Source organism: Salmo salar, chromosome ssa15, assembly GCF_905237065.1.
Source record: "Salmo salar chromosome ssa15, Ssal_v3.1, whole genome shotgun sequence".
Lineage (NCBI taxonomy): Eukaryota > Metazoa > Chordata > Actinopteri > Salmoniformes > Salmonidae > Salmo > Salmo salar.
This window is the reverse complement of record NC_059456.1, coordinates 13,775,910-13,792,686: the sequence shown is the minus strand read 5'-3', so window position 1 is coordinate 13,792,686 and position 16,777 is coordinate 13,775,910. Positions and strand designations below refer to the sequence as shown.

Genomic DNA, 16,777 nt, shown 5'->3' with positions numbered 1-16,777 from the left:
ATGCATATTCTAGTTACTGAGTAGGAGTGGTAACCAGATTAAATCGGGTATGTTTTTTATCCAGCCGTGTCAATGCTGCCCCCTAGCCCTAACAGGTTAACGGATTCGTCTGAACACGCTGCAACTGGATCTGTAACTTTTGGGGGAAAAGAAACACATTTCTTTGAGCATCACCAATTCTACAAAGTATGATTTATCTTAAATGATGATAGATAAATGGCTGGTTCTTTTTTTCCTGACACCGTAGGTTCATGTACTTTGACGTGAAGCGGTCAAATTAGCGCTCTGTTCATTTTTTACCTTTAATCCCAGAAAAATGGTCTTAACCTCTATGGGCTAGGTGGGACGCTAGCGTCCCACCCGTGGTGCACTCCATCAACAGCAGGTGCATTTCAAGAGCGGCAAATTTGAATCCAAATAAATGTCAAAATTCAAATTTTTCAAACATACAACTATTTTACACCCTTTGAAAGATAAACATCTCCTTAATCTAACCACGTTTTACGATTTCAAAAAGGTTTTACGGCGAAAGCATAAATTTAGAGTATGTTAGGACAGTACATTTACAAGAGTTGTGTGTAATGTTTTGTCAATTCAAAGACAGGGTCACCAAAACCATAAAACCAGCTAAAATGATGCACTAACCTTTTACAATCTCCATCAGATGACACTCCTAGGACATTGTTAGACAATGCATGCATTTTTAGTTCTATCAAGTTCATATTTATATCCAAAAACAGCGTTTTACTATGGCATTGATGTTGAGGAAATCGTTTCCCTCCAATAACCGTCAGTCAATTCAACACCACAAATTAAATAATTAAAATGAGAAAACATTGGTAAAATATTATATTGTAATTTAAAGAATTATAGATTTACATCTCTTGAACGCAATCAACTTGCCAGATTTAAAAATAACCTTACTGGGAAATCACACTTTGCAATAATCTGAGCACTGCGCCCAGAAAAATACGCGTTGCGATACAGACTAGACGTCATGTTGGGGAGATCTAAAATCAAAAATACTATGTAAATAATCCATTACCTTTGATTCTCTTCATCAGATGTCACTTCCAGGTATCACAGGTCCATAACGAATGTAGTTTTGTTCAAAAAAGCTCATCATTTATGTCCAAAAATCTCCGTCTTGTTAGCACATGATCTAAGCCAGCCGGACTTCTCGTCATGAACGAGGGGAAAAAAATATTTACGTTCGTTCAAACATGTCAAACGTTGTATAGCATAAATCATTAGGGCCTTTTTAACCAGAACATGAATAATATTCAAGGTGGACGAATGCATACTCTTTTATGTATTGGAACGAGGGTACCCAACATGAACTCGCACGCCAGGTGTCTAATGGGCCATCATCGTTCCATGGCTCTTGTTCGGTCAGATCTCCCTCCAGAAGACTCAAAACACTTTGTAAAGGCTGGTGACATCTAGTGGAAGCAATAGGAAGTGCCAAAATATTCCTCAGCCCCTGTGTTTTTCAATGGCATAGGTTTAAAGGTAATACAACACATCAGGTATCCACTTCCTGTCAGAAAATGTCTCAGGGTTTTGCCTGCCAAATGAGTTCTGTTATACTCACAGACACCATTCAAACAGTTTTAGAAAATTTAGGGTGTTTTCTATCCATATGTAATAAGTATATGCATATTCTAGTTACTGGGTAGGAGTGGTAACCAGATTAAATCGGGTATGTTTTTTTTATCCAGCCGTGTCAATACTGCCCCCTAGCCCTAACAGGTTAACTCAAAAAGCGTTGAGGCCTCGACACCATCTTGTTTGGGGCTAACTGCCCGTTACGCCAAACCTATGCGCACCAAGTTTCGTCTTAAAACCTGTTGGGGCTAGGGGGCAGTATTGAGAATTTTGAAAAAAATATGTGCCCATTTTTAACTGCCTCCTACACCAACTCAGAAGGTAGAATATGCATATTATTGTTCAGGTTTGGATAGAAAACACTCTGAATTTTCTAAAACTGTTTGAATGGTGTCTAAGTATAACAGAACTCATATGAAAGTCAAAATTCTGACAGGAAGTGGATACCTGATGTGTTGAATTACCTTTAAGCCTATGCCATTGAAACACACAGGGGCTTATTAATTGTTGAGCACTTCCTATGGCTTCCACTAGATGTCACCAGTCTTTAGAAAGTGTTTTGAGTCTTATACTGTGAGAACTGAACTAACAAGAGCCTTGGAACGGTGATGGCCGATTAGACTCTTGCGCGCGAGTTCATGTTGGGTACTCTCGTTCCAAAACGTTTTAAAAGAGAATGCAAACGTCCGCCTTGAATATTATTCATGTTCTGGTTAAAAAAGGCACTAATGATTTATGCTATACAACGTTTGACATGTTTGAACGAACGTAAATATATTTTTTCCCCTCGTTCATGACGAGAAGTCCAGCTGGCATAGATCATGTGCTTACAACACGGAGCTTTTTGGACATAAATTATGAGCTTTTTCGAACAAAACTACATTTGTTATGGACCTGGGATTCCTGGAAGTGACATCTGATGAAGAGAATCAAAGGTAATGGATTATTTACATAGTATTTTCGATTTTAGATCTCTCCAACATGGCGGTTAGTCTGTATCGCAAAGCGTATTTTTCTGGGCGCAGTGCTCAGATTATTGCAAAGTGTGATTTCCCAGTAAGGTTATTTTTAAATCTGGCAATCCGGTTGCGTTCAAGAGATGTAAATCTATAATTCTTTGAATGACAATCTAATATTTTACCAATGTTTTCGAATAGTAATTATTTAATTTGTTGTGCTGCTTGACTGGCGGTTATTGGAGGGAAACGATTTCCTCAACATCAACGCCATAGTAAAACGCTGTTTTTGTATATAAATATGAACTTGATAGAACAAAAGATGCGTGCATTGTCTAACATAATGTCCTAGGAGTGTCATCTGATGGAGATTGTCAAAGGTTAGTGCATCATTTTAGCTGGTTTTCTGCTTTTGGTGACGCCTGTCTTTGAATTGACAAACATTACACACAGCTATTGTCAATGTACTCTCCTAACATAATCTAACTTTATGCTTTTGCCGTAAAGCCTTTTTGAAATCGGACAACGTGGTTAGATTAAGAAGATGTTTATCTTTCAAAGGGTGTAAGATAGTTGTATGTTTGAGAAATTTGAATTATGACATTTAATTGTTTTCAAATTTGGCGGTCTTGATATTTCACCTGTTGTTGATTGGGTGTACCAGGGGTGGGACGCTTGCGTCCCACATAGCCCATAGAGGTTAATAACCTCTTACATCTAGACGTTCCGCTAGCGGAACACCTGCTCCAATATCCAATGATAGGCGTGGCGCGAATGACAAATTCCTCAAATACAAAAACTTCAATTTTTCAAACATATGACTATTTCACAGCATTTTAAAGACAAGACTCTCCTTTATCTAACCACACTGTCCGATTTCAAAAAGGCTTTACAGCGAAAGCAAAACATTAGATTATGTCAGCAGAGTACCAAGCCAGAAATAATCAGACACCCATTTTTCAAGCTAGCAGATAATGTCACAAAAACCCAGAAGACAGCTAAATGCAGCACTAACCTTTGATGATCTTCATCAGATGACACACCTAGGACATTATGTTATACAATACATGCATGTTTTGTTCAATCAAGTTCATATTTATATCAAAAAACAGCTTTTTACATTAGCATGTGACGTTCAGAACTAGCATACCCCCCGCAAACTTCCGGGGAATTTGCTAACAATTTACTAAATTACTCACGATAAACGTTCACAAAAAGCATAACAATTATTTTAAGAATTATAGATACAAAACTCCTCTATGCACTCGATATGTCCGATTTTAAAATAGCTTTTTTGGTGAAAGCCCAGGCATCACGGGCTAGCTATTTAGACACCCGGCAAGTTTAGCACTCACCAATATCAGATTTACTATTATAAAAGTTTGATTACCTTTTGTTGTCTTCATCAGAATGCACTCCCAGGACTGCTACTTCAATAACAAATGTTGGTTTGGTCCAAAATAATCCATCGTTATATCCGAATAGCGGCATTTTGTTCGTGCGTCCCAGACACTATCCGAATGGTAAAGAAGGGTCGTGCGCATGGCGCAATTCGTGACAAAAATCTAAATATTCCATTACCGTACTTCGAAGCATGTTTATGAGTTCCATATGCCTGCCATATGAGTTCTGTTATACTCACAGACACCATTCAAACAGTTTTAGAAACTTTAGGGTGTTTTCTATCCAAAGCCAATAATTATATGCATATTCTAGTTACTGGGCAGGAGTAGTAACCAGATTAAATCGGGTACGTTTTTTATCCAGCCGTGAAAATACTGCCCCCTAGCCATAACAGGTTAAAAGTCTTTTCCATTTAGGAGAAATGGCCATGTTGTGATTGGTGATGTTTTGTACATTTGCAATATGATTCCATTCGCCAACTGCTGGAATATACCGGGACAACGGAAAAAAGACCAAAATATAAAGCGGAAACCGAATGTTCGAGAGACTTCGTTCGATGACTTCCCGAAAGATCTGGCCCCGGTGCACGGCCCGCCGCCGTCGGCGAATTTTAGAAACATTCGCGGACGTCTAGTAAGGGACCGTACATTTGCAATATGGAGTTTCTCATAAATCATACAGCAAATGCCAAAATGTTCCCTTCATGTATGTAAGTTGTGGGTAGGCAGGTAAGGTAGGAGAGGGGGCTCTTTAACTTTTACTTTCTTTGCTTTGGTTCCGTCCAACCCCTTTTCCCCACATTACCGTGTGAAGGAAATACATTCCCTGTAAACGGTAATATTCTCTGCCTCTGTCATACTTACCCGCACCTACAATCACATACCTGCATCTACAATTACATACCTCTTTACCTCCACCTACAGTCACATACCTCTTTACCGCCACCTACAGTCACATACCTCTTTCACTCCACCTACAGTCACATACTTCTTTACCTCCACCTACAATCACATACACTCAACTCCCCGTGGAGTGAAAGAGGTATCAGGGTGTTGCATTCCCTCCAAGAGGCATGCATAACATGTGTAGACAAAGATGAGTTCTCCAGTAGGTACCAAAACATTTAAGGGCCATTTTCTCAAAAGTGAGGTTACAAGTTTATCAACTTTCAAAGCAGAATTACTTCCCCATTGTTCCTCAACTGTAGTGTATAATATTGTTACGTGCCTCCTAAGAGAGGTAGGTGCAAGAGTCAGGAGCAGGAGAGCAAGGATTTCCAGAAGCACAAACGTTTATTAGAACGTCCCAAACACGACAACAACCGGTGGGGAAACACACCCAACGAAGTCGCCACACACAGGGAAATAAATGTAACACACGGAGGAGAAACCTCTACTCCTAAATACACTACAAACGGTACAACACGACCGTGAGGGGAAAAAAACCCTGTGGCGCAATCACGCACCCCTAGCAGAGCAACAACAGCAAATAATCCTTCACAAAGACTAGCAGGCAGCGGAGGTTAATAAACCCACCCAAACACGCACCCCTAGCAGAGCAACAACAGCAAATAATCCCCCACAAAGACTAGCAGGCAGCGGAGGTTAATAAACCCACCCAAACACGCACCCCTAGCAGAGCAACAACAGCAAATAATCCCCCACAAAGACTAGCAGGCAGCGGAGGTTAATAAACCCACCCAAACACACACCCCTAGCAGAGCAACAACAGCAAATAATCCCCCACAAAGACTAGCAGGAAGCGGAGGTTAATAAACCCACCCAAACACACACCCCTAGCAGAGCAACAACAGCAAATAATCCTTCACAAAGAATAGCAGTGTCACGCTTGTCGTTAGAAATGGCGGACCAAAACGCAGCAGGTATGTGTATACTCATCTTCTTTATTTAACGGAAAAGAAGGAAAAAACCAAACAAACACGTATACAAAAAATAAGCAAAACGATGAACGGCAAAATGACAGCCTTGAAGGCAACACAGCAATCCAAAGACAATCTCCCACAAATAACAAACACAAACACACCCTAATATATGGGACTCTCAATCAAAGGCAAATAGACAACACCTGCCTTCAACTGAGAGTCCCAACCCCAATTAACCAAACATAGAAACCGACATACTAGAGTAAACATAGAATACATGAAAACCAAACAGTGCCCAAAAACCCCGGAATACTTAAACCAAATGCCCCTTCAACAAACACACCACCCCGAACCACACAAAACGAATACCCTCTGCCACGTCCTGACCAAACTACAATAGCAATTAACCTTATACTGGCCAGGACGTGACAAGCAGGCAGCGGAGGTTAATAAACCCACTGAAATTAACTAATAGGACACAGGTGTAAAACAAAACAGACAGACACAAACGAAAAGGAAGAAATGAATCGGTGGCAGCTAGTAGGCCGGCGACGACGACCACCGAGCACAGGGAGAGGAGCCACCTTCGGTCGTGACAAATATACAATTTTCTAGCTCTGAGTCTCTACTTTTATCCAATGTAAAAAACACAATTTCAAATGTTGCTACATAAGACCGAATCAAGCCGGTCGGTCACAAATTGTATAATTGAGAGAGATGAGGCAAAAGGAATGTCAAATAGGTCTGGCTGCACAACCAATTGGCAAATGTACTGCAAATTGAGAAACCATGTGACTAAACTGAATAAAAAGAAGAAAAAACTATACTATGAAACAAAGATGAATGACATAAAGAAGGATAGTAAAAAGCTTTGGAGCTTTTGATTCACGAAAAGTGAATGTGGAAGAGAGGAAATAGTTATTGTTGTCTATCAACAATGACAAGCCACCGGGGTCTGACAACTTGGACAGAAAATTACTGAGGATAATAGAGGACCATATTGCCACTCTTATTTGCCATATCTTCAATCTAAGCCTACTAGAAAGTGTGCCCTTAGACCTGGAGGGAAGCAAAATTCATTCCGCTACCTAAGAATAGTAAAGCCCCCTTTACTGGCTCAAATAGCCTACCAATCAGCCTGTTAGAATAACTACTGTAGAGATAGTAGAACTACAGTGGAGGTAGTATAACTAAAGTAAAGATAGAACTACAGTAGAGATAGTAGAACTACAGTAGAGATAGTAGAACTACAGTAGAGATAGTAGAACTACAGTGGCGACAGAACTACAGTAAAGATAGTAGAACTACAGTGGCGACAGAACTACAGTAAAGATAGTACAACTACAGTAAAAATAGAAGAACTACAGTAGCGATAGTAGAACTACAGTGGAGGTAGTATAACTAAAGTAAAGATAGAATAACTACAGTAGAGATAGTAGAACTACAGTAAATATAGTATAACTACAGTAGACAGTAGAACTTGAGAACAGATAATTACGGTAGAGACAGTAGAACTACAGTAGAGATGAGTAGAACTAGAATATAGTTAAACTAGAATAGATATAGTAGAAATAGTAAAGTATGTGTGTGTGTGTGTGTGCGCTGACCTGCAGCAGTTGTTGTTTCCACACATCAAGACCTCCCGTCCTCCACAGCAGATAGTGCAGTACGACTGGTATCCATCATCATCGTATTGGTACGCACACTCCAGAAAACAGTTCTACACACACCCACACACCTTTAAACTCCAGGAACAGTTCTATAGACAATACAAACTCTTACAGAGGGCGGGTCTGTTTACCTTGCAGCTCTGACACATGGCTCCGATGAAGAGAGGGTGTTCCAGAGAGACGTTGAGGCTACCACAGGAGATACAGATATCTACACACACAAATACACACACACACACACACAAACACACACACACACAGAAGTCATGAAATGTTAGCAAGAAGTGGAGAGAATAGAACTACAGTAGAGATAGTAGACCTAGAGTAGAGACTAAATATACAGTATAACTACAGTAGAGATAGTAGACCTAGAGTAGAGATAGTTAAACTAGAGTAGAGATAGTAAAACTATAGTACACAGTATGTCTACAGTAGATACAGTAGAACTAAAGTAGAGATAGAACTACAGTGGAGGTAGTATAACTAAAGTAAAGATAGCAGAACTACAGTAGAGATAGTAGAACTACAGTAGAGATAGTAGAACTAGAGTAGAGATAGTAGAACTAGAGTAGAGATAGTAAAACTATAGTACACAGTACGTCTACAGTAGATACAGTAGAACTACAGTAGAGATAGTAGAACTAGAGTAGAGATAGTAAAACTATAGTACACAGTACGTCTACAATAGATACAGTAGAACTACAGTAGAGATAGAACTACAGTGGAGATAGTAGAACTACAGTAGAGACAGTAGAGATAATACAACTACAGTAGAGAGAGTAGAACTAGAGTAGAGATAGTAGAACTATAGTAGAACTAGAATAAAGATTGTATAACTTCAGTAGAGATAGTAGAACTAGAATGGAGATTGTAGAACTACAGTAGAGATAGTAGAACTAGAATGGAGATTGTAGAACTACAGTAGAGATAGTAGAACTACAGTAGAGATAGTAGAACTAGAATAAAGATTGTAGAACTACAGTAGAGATAGAGATGTTTACCTTCCATGTTCCTGGTCTTCTGTCTGATCTCTTGGATGAGTCTCTCTGAAACACAACAAAATCTTATGCCGAGTGTACACTACACAACTTTCAAAATCCTAACATCGCTGTGCATCTCACTGTCTTGCCTGTCGTTTTTTTTGTCTTGTCAACATAGTGTTGCTCACACTAAACAATCTGGCACAGATGGGGTCACACATTACAAGATTCTTCACTTGATTCTCCATACCACCACGATGTCTTGCGAAAACAATGATGTGATGATGTGATTAGATTGTTAACGTAGCTACAATGAGCTGTGGCTCAAAGCAACCTTATAAACGTTTTCAGTCAGACATTCACAATTGCCATACAGAGGTGACATTTTTGAATTGAATAACATTACTTGTGAACTTCAGAGCTGTAATGATTTGACACTTTGGCTTTGGTTAAAGGCAAGTAAAAACGCACACTAGTAGTAGTCATGTCTCTTGCTCCAGAGTCTACACATTCTGGCTGATGAAAAATAATGTCATCATATCACTGGCATCTTCTCCTCGCGAGCTCTCATTGGCTATTGATGAATGATCACCATTCTCAAAACTTGTTCAAATCAAACATGTTTCAAAATATTGGGACGCCTGGGACTGCTCAAAGAAGGGATCGGTAGGCCTCAGATTGCGTCTCATTAAACGAGTATCTGTGACTGTCGTGAGTAGCCAATGACATCAAATCAAGCTTTATTTATACAGCCCATTTCAGACTGGAACGCAATGTGCTTAACAGGAAAAAAACTAATAAAACACAGCAAACTAAAAGCTGAAATATTTACTACACACACACAAAAAAAAAAAACCCTGAGGAAAAGCAAAGTTAAAAAGGTGTTTTAAGATCTCTTTTAAATTTTGTTTTGGTCCCCCTCAGGTTCTCTGGCAGGCTATTCCAGATAATGAAGGCCTCTCCATGCCTCTTGGTCCTAGACTTTGCGGTAGTTAAAAGACCAGTGGACCTGAATGACCTACTGGGTACGTAACTTAAAAGCATGTCTGACATGTATTGGGGCGCACAATCGTGGATTGATATAAAAAGCAAAAGAAGAATCTTAAAATGACTTGTTAAACTCACAGGCAGCCAGTGCAGAGATCTTAAAACCAATGTAATGTGTGCTCTCTGTTCTGTGTTCCTGATCAGTACTGTGCTGCAGCATTCTGTATGTTTTTCAGTTCACCAATGGCTTTCTTGGGTAGACCAGACAGGAGAGCATTACAGTAGTCAAATCAAATCAAATCACATTTTTTGGTCACATACACATATTTAGCAGACGTTGTTGCGGGTGTAGCGAAATGATTGTGTTCCCAGCTCCAACAGTGCAGTAGTATCTAACTAAATGATTGTGTTCCCAGCTCCAACAGTGCAGTAGTATCTAACTAAATGCTTGTGTTCCCAGCTCCAACAGTAATATCTAACTAAATGCTTGTGTTCCTAGCTCCAACAGTGCAGTAATATCTAACTAAATGCTTGTGTTCCCAGCTCCAACAGTGCAGTAATATCTAACTAAATGCTTGTGTTCCCAGCTCCAACAGTGCAGTAGTATCTAACTAAATGCTTGTGTTCCCAGCTCCAACAGTAATATCTAACTAAATGCTTGTGTTCCCAGCTCCAACAGTAGTATCTAACTAAATGCGTGTGTTCCCAGCTCCAACAGTGCAGTAATATCTAACTAAATGCTTGTGTTCCCAGCTCCAACAGTGCAGTAATATCTAACTAAATGCTTGTGTTCCCAGCTCCAACAGTGCAGTAATATCTAACAATTCACAACAATACACACAAATCTAAAAGTAAAACAATGGAATTAAGAAATATATAAATATTAGATCGAGAAATGTAGAAGTGGCATTGACTAAAATACATTAGAGTAGAATATAGTATATACATATGAGATCAGTAAAGCAGTATGTATACAATATTAAAGTGACAAGTGTTCCATTATTAAAGTGACCAGTGACATCTATGTACATAGGGCAGCAGCCTCTAAGTTGCAGAGTTGAGTAACCTGGTGGTAGTGATGGCTATTTAACAGTCTGATGGTCTTGAGATAGAAGTTGTTGTTCAGTCTCTCGGTCCCAGCTTTGATGCCTTCTGGATGCCTTCTGGGTGATAGCAGGGTGAACAGGCCATGGCTCGGGTGGTTGATGTCCTTGATGACATTGGGGGCTGTAGATGTGTCCTGGAGGGCAGGCAGTGTGCCCACGTTGATGCGTTGGGCAGACCGCACCACCCCCTGGAGAGCCCTGCGATTGCAGGCACCGCAGGTGCCATACCAGGTGGTGATACAGCCCAACAGGATGCTCTCAATTGTGAATCTGTAAAAGTTTATGAGGGTCTTAACTTGAAGCTGTCCACCTTCTCCACTGGGGCGTGCTACCTCTGCTTTTTCCTGAAGTCCAAGATCAGCTCCTTTGTTTTGTTGACGGTGAGTGAGAGGTTATTTTCCTGGCACCAGGGCCCTCACCTCCTCCCTGTAGGCTGTCTCGTCATTGTTGGTAATCAAGCCTAATATGGTTGTGTTGTGCGCAAACTTGATGATTGAGTTGGAGGCGTGTGTGGCCACGCAGTCATGGATGAACATGGAATACAGGAGGGGCCTGAGCACGCACCCTTGTGGGGCCTCTGTGTTGAGGATCAGTGAAGTGGAGGTGTTGATTCCTACCTTCACCACCTGCGGGCGGCCCATCAGGAAGTCCAGGACCCAGTTGCACAGGGCTCGGTTCAGACCCTGGGCCTCTAGCTTAATGATGAGCTTGGAGAGTACTACGGTGTTGAAGGCTGAGCTATAGTCAATGAACAGCATTCTTACATAGGTATTCCTCTTGTCATAGTGAGATAGGGGAGTGTGCAGTGCAATGGGGATTGCATCGTCTGTGGATCTATTGGGGCGGTAAGAAAATTGAAGTGGGTCTAGGGTGTCAGGTATGATGGAGGTGATATGATCCTTGACTAGTCTCTCAAAGCACTTCATCATGACAGAAGTGAGTGCTACGGGGCGATAGTCATTTAGTTAATTTACCTTAGATTTTTTGGGAACAGGAACAATGGTGGACGTCTTGAAGCAAGTGGGGACAGCAGACTGGGATAGGTAGAGTTTGAATATGTCCGTAAACACTCCAGCCAGCTGGTCTGCACATGCTCTGAGGATTCGGCTAGGGATGCCATCTGGGCCAGCAGCCTTGCGAGGGTTAACACGCATAAATGTCTTACTCATGTCGGCCACGGAGAAGGAGAGCCCGCAGTCCTTGGTAGCGAGCCGCGTCGGTGGCACTGTCTTAACCTCAAAGTGGGCGAAGAAGGTGTTTAGCTTGTCTGGGAGCAAGACATTGGTGTCCGCGCCGTGGCTGGTTTTCCCTTCATAATCCGTGATTGTCTGTAGACCCTGCCACATACGTCTCGTGTCTGAGCCGTTGAATTGCAACTCCACTTTGTCTCTGTACTGATGTTTTGCCTGTTTGATTGCCTTACGGAGTGAATAACTACACTGTTTGTATTCAACAATATTCCCAGTCACCTTGCCATGGTTAAATGCGGTGGTTCGCACTTTCAGTTTAGCTCAAATGCTGCCATCTATCCAGTTTCTGGTTTAGGTAGATTGTAATAGTCACAGTGGGAACAACATTCCCTATACCCTTCCTGATGAACTGTCACCATGTCCGTGTATACATCAATGTTATTATCTGAGGCTACCCAGAACATATCCCAGTCCGTGTGATCAAAACATTTGAAGCATGGCTTCCGATTAGTCAGACCAGCGTTGAATTGACTTTAGCACGGGTACTTCCTGTTTGAGTTTCTGCCCATAGGAAGGGAGGAGCAAAATGGAGTTGTGATATCATTTGCCGAAGGGAGGGCGGGGGAGGGCCTTGTAGGTATCCCAGAAGAGAGAATAGCCGTGGTCGAGTGTTTTCCCAACACGAGTACTACAATGGGTTGATAGAACTTCGGTAGCGTTTTCATCAAATTTGCTTTGTTAAAATCCCCAGCTACAAGTTAAATTACCCTGGGGGGTGCGAATAAAGGATCCAATTGAGGAAAGTCATATTCCTGGTCGTAGTGCTGGTGAGTTATCGCCGCTGTGAAATCCAAAAGTTCTTTCTGGCTGTATGTAATAACACAAAACACATTCTGGGCTTATAGTGAAAAGAAAGAACACACAAAAAACCTAAATACTGCAAAGTTGCTTAGGAGCCATGTCTGTCAGCACTATCTTGCTAACAAGCCTACTTGTAATAAAAGCATAGATGAATCTCACCTTGTTCCTCAGGTGGTAAAAATGTATTTTGGTCACATTCCTAACGTGTGTTTCAAAATTTCATTCAGATTAAAAAATAACACCTGCTATTTTACCTGGTATTTTACCTGGTATTTCATCTTTATTGGCCATGACTTAAAACGTGAGGCCAGATTCTCTCTCTGTGCTTTGGCTCCAACAATAAGTACCTCGGTCTTGTCTTGATTTAGCTGGAGGAAGTTGGAGCCATCCAATTATTTAAATGATTAATAGGGTCTAATAATTTATCCATGCTGCAATCAATGCTGCACTTTCTGATAATGCTGCAAAGGGGTCAAATTATAAACTGAACAGTACCAGACCCAAAATCAAAGCTGTGCTTTCTGATAACGCTGCCAAGGGATAACATATATAAACTGAACAGTACCGGACCCAAAATAGAACCTTGTGGAACACCACGTTACATGTATTTTTATGTTCACCAAGAGTGACAAAAAACTCTTAATGGTTAAATAGGTCCTAAACCAGTTTAGAACTGGACCAGAGAGGCCAACCACCTTTCCATTTAGAACTGGACCAGAGAGGCCAACCACCTCTCCATTTAGAACAGGACCAGAGAGGCCAAACACCTCTCCATTTAGAACAGGACCAGAGAGGCCAAACACCTCTCCATTTAGAACAGGACTAGAGAGGCCAACCACCTCTCCATTTAGAACAGGACCAGAGAGGCCAACCACCTCTCCATTTAGAACAGGACCAGAGGGGCCAACCACCTCTCCATTTAGAACAAGACCAGAGAGGCCAAACACCTCTCCATTTAGAACAGGACTGGAGAGGCCAACCACCTCTCCATTTAGAACAGGTCCAGAGAGGCCAACCACCTCTCCATTTAGAACAGGACCAGAGAGGCCAACCACCTCTCCATTTAGAACAGGACCAGAGGGGCCAACCACCTCTCCATTTAGAACAGGACTGGAGAGGCCAAACACCTCTCCATTTAGAACAGGACTGGAGAGGCCAACCACCTCTCCATTTAGAACAGGTCCAGAGAGGCCAACCACCTCTCCATTTAGAACAGGACTAGAGAGGCCATCCACCTCTCCATTTAGAACAGGACTGGAGAGGCCAACCACCTCTCCATTTAGAACAGGTCCAGAGAGGCCAACCACCTCTCCATTTAGAACAGGACCAGAGAGGCCATCCACCTCTCCATTTAGAACTGGACCAGAGAGGCCAACCACCTCTCCATTTAGAACTGGACCAGAGAGGCCAACCACCTCTCCATTTAGAACAGGACCAGAGAGGCCAACCACCTCTCTATTTAGAACTGGACTGGAGAGGCCAACCACCTCTCCATTTAGAACAGGTCCAGAGAGGCCAACCACCTCTCCATTTAGAACAGGACTAGAGAGGCCAACCACCTCTCCATTTAGAACAGGACTGGAGAGGCCAACCACCTCTCCATTTAGAACAGGTCCAGAGAGGCCAACCACCTCTCCATTTAGAACAGGACCAGAGAGGCCATCCACCTCTCCATTTAGAACTGGACCAGAGAGGCCAACCACCTCTCCATTTAGAACTGGACCAGAGAGGCCAACCACCTCTCCATTTAGAACAGGACCAGAGAGGCCAACCACCTCTCTATTTAGAACTGGACTGGAGAGGCCAACCACCTCTCCATTTAGAACAGGACCAGAGGCCATCCACCTCTCCATTTAGAACTGGACCAGAGAGGCCAACCACCTCTCCATTTAGAACTGGACCAGAGAGGCCAACCACCTCTCCATTTAGAACAGGACCAGAGAGGCCAACCACCTCTCCATTTAGAACTGGACCAGAGAGGCCAACCACCTCTCCATTTAGAACAGGACCAGAGAGACCAACCACCTCTCCATTTAGAACAGGACTGGAGAGGCCAACCACCTCTCCAGAAGGACAACAGTGTCGAATGCAGCGCTTAAATCTAAGAGTACAAGGACAAATGAAATAAAATCAAAGTTTATTTGCCACGTGCGCGAAATTCAACAGGTGTAGACCTTACAGTGAAATGCTTACTTACAGGCTCTAACCAAAAGTGCAAAAAAGGTATTAGGTGAACAATAGGTAAGTAAAGAAATAAAAACAACAGTAAAAAGACAGTGAAAAATAACAGTAGTGAGGCTATAACAGTAGCGAGGCTATAAAAGTAGCGAGGCTACATAAAGACACCGGTTAGTCAGGCTGATTTGAGGTAGTATGTACATGTAGATATGGTTAAAGTGACTATGCATATATGATGAACAGAGAGTAGCAGTAGTGTAAAAGAAGGGTTGGCGGGGATTCGATCTTGCAACCTTCCGGTAACTAGTCCAACGCTCTAACCACTAGGCTACCTGCTGCCCCGAATGGGTCTTCCAAATGGACAATGACCCCAAGCATACTTCCAAAGTTGTGGCAAAATGGCTTAAGGACAACAAAGTCAAGGTATTGGAGTGGCCATCACAATCCCATAGAAAATTTGTGGGCAGAACTGAGAAAGCGTGTGCGAGCAAGGAGGCCTACAAACCTGACTCAGTTACACCAGCTCTGTCAGTAGGAATGGGAAAAAATTCACCCAACTTATTGTGCGAGGCTTGTGGAAGGCTACCCTAAACATTTGACCCAAGTTAAACAATTTAAAGGCAATGCTACCAAATACTAATTGAGTGTATGTAAACTTCTGACCCACTGGGAATGTGATGAAAGAAATAAAAGCTGAAATAAATCATTCTCTCTACTATTATTCTCACATTTCACATTCTTAAAATAAAGTGGTGATCCTAACTGGCCTAAAACAGGGATTTTTTACTAGGATTAAATGTCAGGAATTGTGAAAAACTGAGGTTAAATGTATTTGGCTAAGGTGTATGTAAACTTCTGACTTCAACTGTATATGCCAAGTTGCTCTCTCAGAATATCATAATGGACCTGCAATTTTGACTTTCTCCACTTCCGCTCTGCCTTTCTGCAATTTCTCTTTAATTGATTAGTTTCCTCACTAATCCAAGGGACTCTCTGTTCGGATGTGTCCTTTTCAACCTTACTGGAGCTATGGCATCAATGGTTGCCCTTCATTTACTATTGAAGTTATCAACCATCACAAGAGGAAGGCAGAATAGGTGGTGGAGTATTGTTCATACACTCAAAAAAATCTGTATCAACTTCAGAGGTAAGATAGTGTTTCTTAATACTGCGTTCAGTATTACCCTGTGCTGTGGGCAACAAGGTAGTAAACATCCCCAGTGGTGATCAGATAAAGCAACATCAACAATAGAGGATATGTCAATAGAAAGCCCCTTGGTAATTACCAGGTCCAGAGTATGGCTGTGGTTATGGGTGGGCCCAGTAGAAAGCCCCTTGGTAATTACCAGGTCCAGAGTATGGCTGTGGTTATAGGTGGGCCCAGTAGAAAGCCCCTTGGTAATAACCAGGTCCAGGGTATGGCTGTGGTTATGGGTGGGCCCAGTAGAAAGCCCCTTGGTAATAACCAGGTCCAGAGTATGGCTGTGGTTATGGGTGGGCCCAGTAGAAAGCCCCTTGGTAATAACCAGGTCTAGAGTATGGCTGTGGTTATGGGTGGGCCCAGTAGAAAGCCCCCTGGTAATAACCAGGTCCAGAGTATGGCTGTGGTTATGGGTGGGCCCAGTAACATGTTGAATAAAGTCCATAGAGCTCAAAAGATTCATAAATTCAATGGCCTTGGAGTCAGTCTCTTTGTCAACATGAATATTAAAATCTCCCAACACAATGATTTTATCATAGTTGTCGAGGTAACCAATGGAATAGAAAACCAAATGATTAACGTTCCAACCGTGTTTTCTGACAGTCTCCAATCTATCAGTAGCAGAAAACCGTTTGTATAAACTCACTAGAAAGTGGAGTTAAATTAACATCATTGATTAACGTTACAACCGCGTTTTCTTATAGTCAGACTGATAGGAGATGACAGTTTGTATGAACTCACAGAAGACGGAGTG

General features: G+C 41.9%; 1 protein-coding gene across 6 annotated transcripts in view; it reads right to left on the bottom strand.

The window, feature by feature from the left end:
• LOC106570983 (DNA (cytosine-5)-methyltransferase 3A) overlaps positions 1-16,777 on the bottom strand; it is a 123,791-nt gene that overhangs the window by 46,387 nt on the left and 60,627 nt on the right. For all 6 annotated transcript variants that reach the window (XM_045695474.1, XM_045695477.1, XM_045695476.1 and 3 more), the window contains 3 exons: positions 8,522-8,566; positions 7,652-7,731; positions 7,458-7,570 (listed from right to left, as the gene is read on the bottom strand). In XM_045695474.1, the coding sequence (XP_045551430.1) occupies positions 7,458-7,570; positions 7,652-7,731; positions 8,522-8,566 (238 nt within the window). The remainder of the gene's footprint in view (positions 1-7,457; positions 7,571-7,651; positions 7,732-8,521; positions 8,567-16,777) is intronic.